Raw genomic sequence first — 8607 nt, forward strand, 5'->3', positions numbered from 1 at the left:
AAGATGTACAGCAAATTGTGCACTTGCAAAGAATAGCAAATCAAATATCAGATGCATTTGCAGACACAAAAAGGGTAACTAAATCATATATACATGCTGCAAATGCCCCTGCTCGAATTGATATTCCAAATAAACAAATGGAAGATACTCATGATGTCATTAAACGCTTGAAGCGTGGAAGGCCAGTCGGTTCCAAGGATAAAAATCCTCGAAAAAGAAAATTCATAGAGAAACACGATGATCACAAAATAAAGAATGATGTTTCTGAAGAAACACATGATGATCACAAAATAGAGAATGGTGTGCCTGAAGAAACACATGATGATGAAAATGTTCTGTCAGAACTATAAACTGACGAGAATCATGAAATCTCTATCAATTACATTAATACTGGAAAAATATGGAACCGAAAAGATATAGATGAAATTGATGATATATTTTCTTATAACTTGACAATCGACATCATAAATGATAATGAAGATCATGAACCAAAATCTTTTGGTGAATGTAAAAATCGGCAGGATTGGATAAAATGGAAAGATGACATCCAGGTTGAATTAGATTCGCTAAATAAACGTAATGTTTTTGGACCTATAGTCCTTACACCTGAAGGTGTAAAACCTGTTGGATACAAATGGGTTTTTATTCGAAAGCGAAATGAGAAAAATGAAATAGTAAGATATAAAGCTCGACTTGTTGCACAAAGTTTTTCTCAAAGGCCTAGAATTGATTATGAAGAAACGTATTCTCCTGTGATGGATGCAATTACGTTTCGGTATTTGATTAGCTTGGCGGTATCTGAAAATTTAGAAATGCGTCTTATGGATATTGTTACAGCTTACTTATATGGATCACTTGATAGTAATATATATATGAAAATCCCTGAAGGATTTAAGATGCCTGAAGCACAAAGTTCAAAACCCAGGGAATGTTATTCTGTGAAATTACAAAGATCATTATGAGTTAAAGCAATCAGGTCGAATGTGGTATAATCGACTAAGTGATCACTTGATGAAAAAGGGATATGTAAATAATTCAATATGCCCTTGTGTTTTCATTAAGAAAACAACAACCGGATGCGTAATTATTGCTGTATATGTTGATGATTTAAACATCATTGGAACGAATAAAGAAATTCAAGAAGTTGTGTCATACTTGAAGGAAGAATTTGAAATGAAGGATCTTGGAAAAACCAAGTATTGTCTGGGTTTACAAATTGAACAAAAAGAATGTGGAATGTTTGTTCACCAGACAAATTATACAGAAAAGATCCTTAAACGTTTTAATATGGATAAAGCAAATCCTTTAAGTACTCCAATGGTTGTTAGATCATTAAACATAGAAAAGAATCCATTCCGTCCATGTGAAGATGATGAAGATATTCTTGGTCCAGAAGTACCATATCTAAGTGCCATCGGTGCTCTTATGTACCTTACAAATTGTACAAGGCCTGATATATCTTTTGCCGTGAATCTGTTGGCAAGATTTAGCACATATCCAACAAAGAGACACTGGAACGGAATTAAACATATATTCCGTTATCTACGAGGAACGACAGACTTGGGACTTTTGTATTCAAAAGATGCTAATCCAAGTATAATTGGTTATGCTGATGCTGGATACTTATCTGATCCACACAAGGCACGTTCCCAAACTGGATATGTATTTACTCGTGGAGGCACTGCAATATCTTGGCGTTCACAGAAACAAACGCTCGTAACAACTTCATCAAATCATGCCGAGATTATTGCACTACATGAAGCAAGTCGTGAATGTGTGTGGTTAAAATCAATGACCCAACATATCCAAATTTCATGCGGATTATCATTCGATGAGAAGCCTGTGATACTATATGAAGATAATGCTGCATGTGTTGCTCAAATGAAAGAAGGATACATAAAAAGCGACAGAACTAAACATATTCCTCCTAAGTTCTTCGCATTCACCAAGGAGCTTGAGAAGAATAAATGTATTGATGTTCGTCACATTCAATCAAGTGAAAACTCATCAGATCTCTTCACAAAAGCACTTCCTACGTCAATATTCAGAAAGCACATATATAATATTGGGATGCGCAATCTGCGAAATTTGTGAAGAATTGTTCGTGTCAACATAAGGGGGAGTTTACGTGACTGCACTCTTTTTCCCTTACTATGGTTTTTATCCCAATGGGTTTTTCCTAGTAAGGTTTTTAACGAGGCAGTATACAAACACGTAATGAAGACAATCATTATGATCATCATCACAAGGGGGAGTGTTGAAAAATATATTTAAAATGTGTGTATTGAATATTTGAATGTTGAATATTTGAATGTTGAAAATAGAGTTGTAAAAATTAGAAATTTGTGTGTGATGATGTAGGTAATGATGTATTTTATTTTTGGATTATTTGTAAAGATTTCCTATAAATAGATCTCTCATTTGTGAAGAAAATCACAATTGAGTAGAGAGAAAAATATTATAAAGTGTGTATTTTGGTAAATTTTGAGAGTTTGAGATTTTTACTTTTTACCATAAATTTTTTACTTTTTCACAACAGATTGGACTACTATAAGTTTCTTTTAGTTGGTTGGGCCTGATAATTAATTATATATGTTAGGGACCAATAACTTTGGCCGGCCAACTTCGTGACAAAAAAAATTAAGAAAATTTCATGTGTTGTTTGAGTAAAAATGAAAATATATCATTCATGTATAGTATCAAAATAAATAAATTGGGTCTTTTGACACCATATTTGTTATTTCATATACTATTGTGGTTGATTAATTTATTACATACATGGTTTGTGTGTTTTTTTGTTGTCTAATTCTGAATGTATAGGGGAAAGATTAAACTACATACAATATTTTCTTATAAAGTACAAGGAACAAAAATTGAAGGCACAAATATATAAAATTTTGATTGCAAGAATGTGGAAATATATTAAAGCAGAATTTTGAAATATTCATATTAAGCTACCAACAAACTGTTACATGCACCTCATATTTTTATTAAACAAGATTAGAAGCAGGGGAAAACATCTTGGAGAAAGATTTAACATCTAAACTCGACCAGAAAACATTATTATATGTTGGTTTAAGTATGCAACATCGAATGAAAAATTAAAGCAAGAAAATCCAACTTGAAAGGAAGGTTATTTTTAGATACAAGAAACAAGGGTTTACAGAACACTTGCTGAAATCAGAGGCTCTTGCTGTCTTATCACGCTTCCTCCTATGATATTTATCATCCAAGTCAATCCAAACTAGCAAACATGAACAAATCAATTTGAATACCATCACCTCACATAAGATTGTTGTTGCCGCTGCCTTCTATCTGTTCTTTGTCCTCATACTTCTCATCCTCATTGTACTCATCCTTGTTCTCATCTTCGTTTGCATTCTGCTATATATTATCGCATTTAAACAAAACAACAAGGCCCCGATCAAGCAGCAGTTGCTTAATAAAACAAATTTAGGATTTAGGCTATCATAACGAAACGTAATTACAATCATATTACCAAATAAAAAGCATAATATTGAAAGGAAAAATATAGTCTTGGCATATTACCATAATAAAAATGCTAACCTATCAAGAAAATGAATTCGATACATGTTAAATATACGAGTCCAGTACATTAAGGGAACATATATAGCATAAACATTAGTATAATTATAAAGACAAAATATAAAGAGGGGTCGTACTTTTTTGAATGAAACAAAAGCAAAAATTCATTGCAAGACATGCAACATATAAACAACAAATATACATTGTAATAAGATGATAGTTATGTATTGGATATTCGTTGTAACTTACCTTAGTACTTATGAAATGATATATGCCGTCGTTCAAGTCTTTCATTTCAATGCCCTCGCCATTTATGTAGAACCAATGTAATTTTTGCGTACTTAGCGATCCCGAAGTGAAAGTTTTCATCAGAGGGCAACCAGCTATTCGAACATCGAAAAGGGATGGTAACTCAAATGCGTGCTTCCATTGGCAAAAACTTCTCAACTTACAATTGCCTTCAATAACCAAAGATTTCAGATTAGGAAAGACATATTTAACAGTTACATGTGTCTCATCCTCAATCACGTCAATCATCTCTTCGCAATATTTTATATCCAGCGTATTGAGATTAACAAGAGCTTTTGCTATTGAAGATGATATTAAGTTTCTGATGCCATCAATGCTATATATAGACAATCTTTCAAGATTATGAAAGAAACTGATTGGGATATGGCGACACCACATATTACTTATTTTATCCGGCATGTTCCGTAGATTAAGTGTCTTTAGGCCAATAATTTCAACCTGCAAGAGATAGACAAATTAAATAATATTTCATCGATTGCTCAAAATGAAATCATTTTAATCTAAATGTAGAATCCAAATAGACTAAGTAATCAAAACTGTATAAAAACATAACCACTTCCCATTTTGATAGCTAACACTAAATTACAAATAGCACAACAATAAAAATATCAACAATTTATTTGCTGTATATCTATTTGCTGATGCAACAAAACATAAAACAAATCTCAAAGAAATTCCATTTTAGCAATGGCCATGATTATAAAATAAAACAAAAACCAGTATTTGAATCTTATACATATTCCTTATACTACTATTCAAACCCAATAACGATGAAATATTTGTTTCTCGATCCGTATATTAGCATCTGGACACATATGACAGTTATATTATTTAAAATACGAAGAAAAGACATAACTTTTTATTGCAAAAGAAATGAAGAGAATAATGGTCGTGGGTGGGTTCTGAATCTATTGGCACAAATCTATTCAGCCTTGGTAAATTTCCAATCGTCAAATCTTTCAGCTTTGGAAACTTGATGCTTTCAACACCTCCGTAGAATGTTGTCAGGTATGAGAGACCCTCTAGTCTCAGTTTCCACAATTCTTGGAATATGATATGGCGATTTCCATCATCCCTAAATATTTCTTCTATATTGTCAGAACCACTAACGTTGATCTTCTCAATCATGTCGGGTGGGCATTGGTCGATTTTGGTTCGGAGATTTGGGCAGTCTTCGATTACTAGTTCTATCAACTGAGGGAATTTTATGATTTCAACTCCTTGGGTGAAAGCTAAAAGGTTTGGCAGATCGTACAGTGTCAGTGTCTCCAACTTTGGGAACTCAATGATAGAAGCCTCTGTGTTGCTTTCCATTCCATTCCACAACACTTGTTCAATCGTGTCACAGAAACAAATTTCAAGGCTTTGAAGTTGTACAAGACTCCTTGCTGTTGCCATTGAGAAGAGATATCGTAGATTGGGACAAACGACAATGCTTATGGATTTGAGGTTGACCAGTGAAACATTCTGATTTGGACTCTCCCACAAATATCCCAACTTGGGAAGATCTCTAAGAGTTAGTGATTTTAGAGTTTGGAAGGAATTGGATCCCTCTGGAATTGTACCATCAATTATCTCTTCCAACTCTTCGAGATCTCTCAGCTCCAGGCGCTCCAACATGGGGAATTTCCAATCGATTGCATTCATCAATTTCTCCACCGTTGAACAATTATGAAATACGAGCTTCCTCAAGCTTTCAATCTCGCCTAGATTAAAATCGTTTGAACCATCTCCACGTAATTCTAGTGACTGGGTATTCTTTACTAGTCGCCAAATCCAATTTCCTACTGTCACGTCTCTCGGTAATTGGAGTGTGATTCTTCTCTCATGCTTCATGACATCAAAGAAATGTCGGTCCTCATAAGCACGTATTTGATATCTTCTTAACTGCTTTGAAAGCAATATCTCTTGGGCGACCAAGTTGGGATCAAATATATCAATCTCCAAGCAAGTCAAATTGTTGAGAGACTCAAGTTCTGAAAGACTAGCATTCCTTTCTTCACTTACATTTCCCTTTGCTTCCCATTTGTTAAAGCAACCAACTATCTTCAATTCCTCCAACCCAACCAAGCTTGATATGACACCAGCCACTATTCTTTTGAGTTTCTCGCAATCCCTCAATTCTAATAATCTTAGAAATTTCAATTCCCCAACATCTGCTGGTAACTCTTCAATTTTGTTACAGCGCAAGACGCGAAGAATTTCCAAACTTGCTAACTCTCCAACAACAGATATGTCTTTAACCTTGCAACAATACAAGTGCAACTTTCTAAGTTTTTTTAGGAATTTCAGAGATGATGGAAGTGATTGAAAATTTTGATGTGAAAAATACAAGACTGTCAGCTCCTTCATTCCTTTAAAACAAATAACATTTACATCAAATCCTTCGGGAAATTCATAATAATTGGAATTCAAAAGCATCAGGAGACGAAGTTTGGAAAATCCCCAACTGGAAGCTTGGCATTGGCAATTGAAATGTCCGCTGACATCCAATTGCAATTGCGAGATGAATCTTTACTAGACAATTCCATCGAGGACACATTCAAAAACCCTTTATTTTCTTCTGAACCAATGAAGATAGCCACATCACGAACAACATCATGCATTTTTACCTCATCTTCCTCACTACCAGTCATCAATAAAAAACGACTTCTAAGGCTCTCCAATAAATTATGTGTTCTGTTTCTTCCCTCTTCAATATTGTTGATTCTCTCAAACATGTCTAACCCAAAGCTGAGCAAAGCCAAGTCCTCAATTCGGATGTTATAATCTTCGGGAAACAAGCAACATAGAAGGAAAAGGTACTTTTCATTTTCATCTTCCAAGTAATCGTAACTCAGTTTCAGATTCCTATAAACATCTTTCAGAACTAGCGGGATATTCTTTGGATTAGCTCTTCTCAGTTGTAAAAGTGCATCTTTCCAGGTCTCTATTCTTCTATTTTTCAGAGCTTTACCAACAGTTGCAAGCGCAATTGGCAAACCTTTGCATTCTGCTACGACTTCTTCTGCTATGGGACGTAAATACAAATCATCCACGCGATCACCAGATTTCTCTCTAAAAAGTGTCCAAGCTTCTTTTTTGTCCAAGACTTGTACTTCAATAACTTTATCGGCTTCCATTTCTTCACATACATCTTTGAGTCGAGATGTCAATATAATTTTGCATCCTCCAAGACCGTAAGGAACTCCTATATCCTCCGGCTCAAAGCTTTTCCAAACATCATCAAATATTATGAGTTTCTTCTTCGAATCCATTAGCCTGGTGCGCAATTTATGTGCTCTACCATCCAAAGTCGTCTTCTCGCTCAAACCCAAATCTAATATTTCTGCAATTTCGTTCTGAATTTTAAGCTCGTCAGTTTGTTGACTGACAACTACAAACACAACCTCGTCAAATAACTTCTCTTTTATCGCCCTATCCTTGATTCTTCGCGCCATAGTTGTCTTCCCAACACCTCCCGCGCCGCAAATAGCTATCATGCGGACGTTGCCATCTTTCAAAGACTTGATGATGCCTTCCTCCATGCTTTTTCTCGATTGAAACTCCAAAGTTGATGCATGAGAGATAGGTACCATTGATGCCGGAGGGGCTGGATCAGCAATCCTAATCGAATTTCCTTCTTCTCGTAGTTTTGAGATGCCTTCTGCTGTTTCTTTGGCACTCTTTCCCACCGAGTACCGCGGGATTACATTCCATAGCTTAAGATCATCGCAGCCTTGTAAAATCCTCGTCGCCTCCTCGAGCTTCTGAGAGCCTTCATTTGACCAATTTTGGACATCAGTAGTAGGAATCTCGGCACGAAGCCGAGCTTCGTCAATCTTTTGGTTCCTATTGCTCATTTCCCTTTCCAAACGACCAATTTCATCCCTCAGGCCTTGAACATTTCCGTCGAAGCACCACCAATAATCGATATGGCGCTTGACGGGAGGCCAAAGGGCCTCAGTAACTATGCATTTTGCAACTTCTTTTACATATTGAAGCGGATTTAACCAACAGCCTGCCATTAGCAAACGACTGAAATGAATGGAGATGGAAAATCCCACGTGAATCTGCTCCACTATGATTTCAAGACTCTGAAACAAAGACAAATAGAGCAAATCTGTTTAATTTTTAGTTTTCCTTCGAATCTGAAACAGATAAAGCAATAAAATGGAATGAGATTAAAGAAGAAATGGGATTTCGATGGATTTGAGAATGAAATTACAAAGAAGAAATAATGGAGTTGAGTTGAAGTCTTCCTAGTGGGTACCATATGCCAGCACCCAATGGCCTACTTCTTTTCATTGCTTCAATCTCATCCTTTCATTTAGATAGATTTTTTTTCCAAATTTTGCCGACAAAATTACTACTTTTTTGGCATCATTTGACCTGATAATGAAATTAATCAAATTTTAAATTTATAGTCATTTAGTTCACAAGCAAAATTAAAACTTGTCAGAAAAATAAAAATTCACACATATGAACTACTGTAATCTAATCTAATAAATAAGTGTGTGTTAAATGACTTTAGTTTTTTTTTTACAAAATCTTAATCAAACACTATTATATTATTGTACGTTTGCGATAAAGAATTAAAGATAAAGGGTGATCATTTAGATAGATTTATGTCAAAATTTTGTCGGCTAATTTTTGAAGTACAATTTCACATTTTGTTCCTGTTTATAAAAGAGATGTTGTGTAGCTGCAATTGTTTATTTTGGAGAATAACTTAAATATGATGTCTTGGTTTTGTATTCGTTAAAACATTTG

The 8607-nt window shown here is 34.8% G+C and overlaps 1 protein-coding gene across 3 annotated transcripts; it reads right to left on the bottom strand.

Moving 5' to 3' along the window:
- Window positions 1-3041: 3041 nt before the first annotated feature.
- LOC140807548 (disease resistance protein At4g27190-like) lies at window positions 3042-8125 on the bottom strand. 3 transcript variants are annotated; one of them, XM_073164453.1, is made up of 2 exons: window positions 3796-8125; window positions 3042-3381 (listed from the first exon to the last, which is right to left on the bottom strand). In XM_073164453.1, the coding sequence occupies exon 1, from the start codon at window positions 7860-7862 to the stop codon at window positions 6276-6278; it is 1587 nt and encodes a 528-aa protein (XP_073020554.1). In that variant the 5' UTR covers window positions 7863-8125; the 3' UTR covers window positions 3042-3381; window positions 3796-6275. The 3 variants fall into 3 exon arrangements, with proteins under 3 accessions (XP_073020554.1, XP_073020552.1, XP_073020553.1); XM_073164451.1 differs by having other exon boundaries at window positions 3796-6277; XM_073164452.1 differs by having other exon boundaries at window positions 3042-3384; window positions 3796-6277.
- Window positions 8126-8607: the final 482 nt, after the last annotated feature.

This window comes from Primulina eburnea, chromosome 12 (assembly GCF_022965805.1).
Source record: "Primulina eburnea isolate SZY01 chromosome 12, ASM2296580v1, whole genome shotgun sequence".
NCBI classification, from domain to species: domain Eukaryota; kingdom Viridiplantae; phylum Streptophyta; class Magnoliopsida; order Lamiales; family Gesneriaceae; genus Primulina; species Primulina eburnea.

What these genes read in the sequence shown, in the direction of transcription:
- LOC140807548 (XM_073164451.1), bottom strand. Translation starts at nt 6,276, where the DNA reads ATGCTTTTGAATTCCAATTATTATGAATTTCCCGAAGGATTTGATGTA.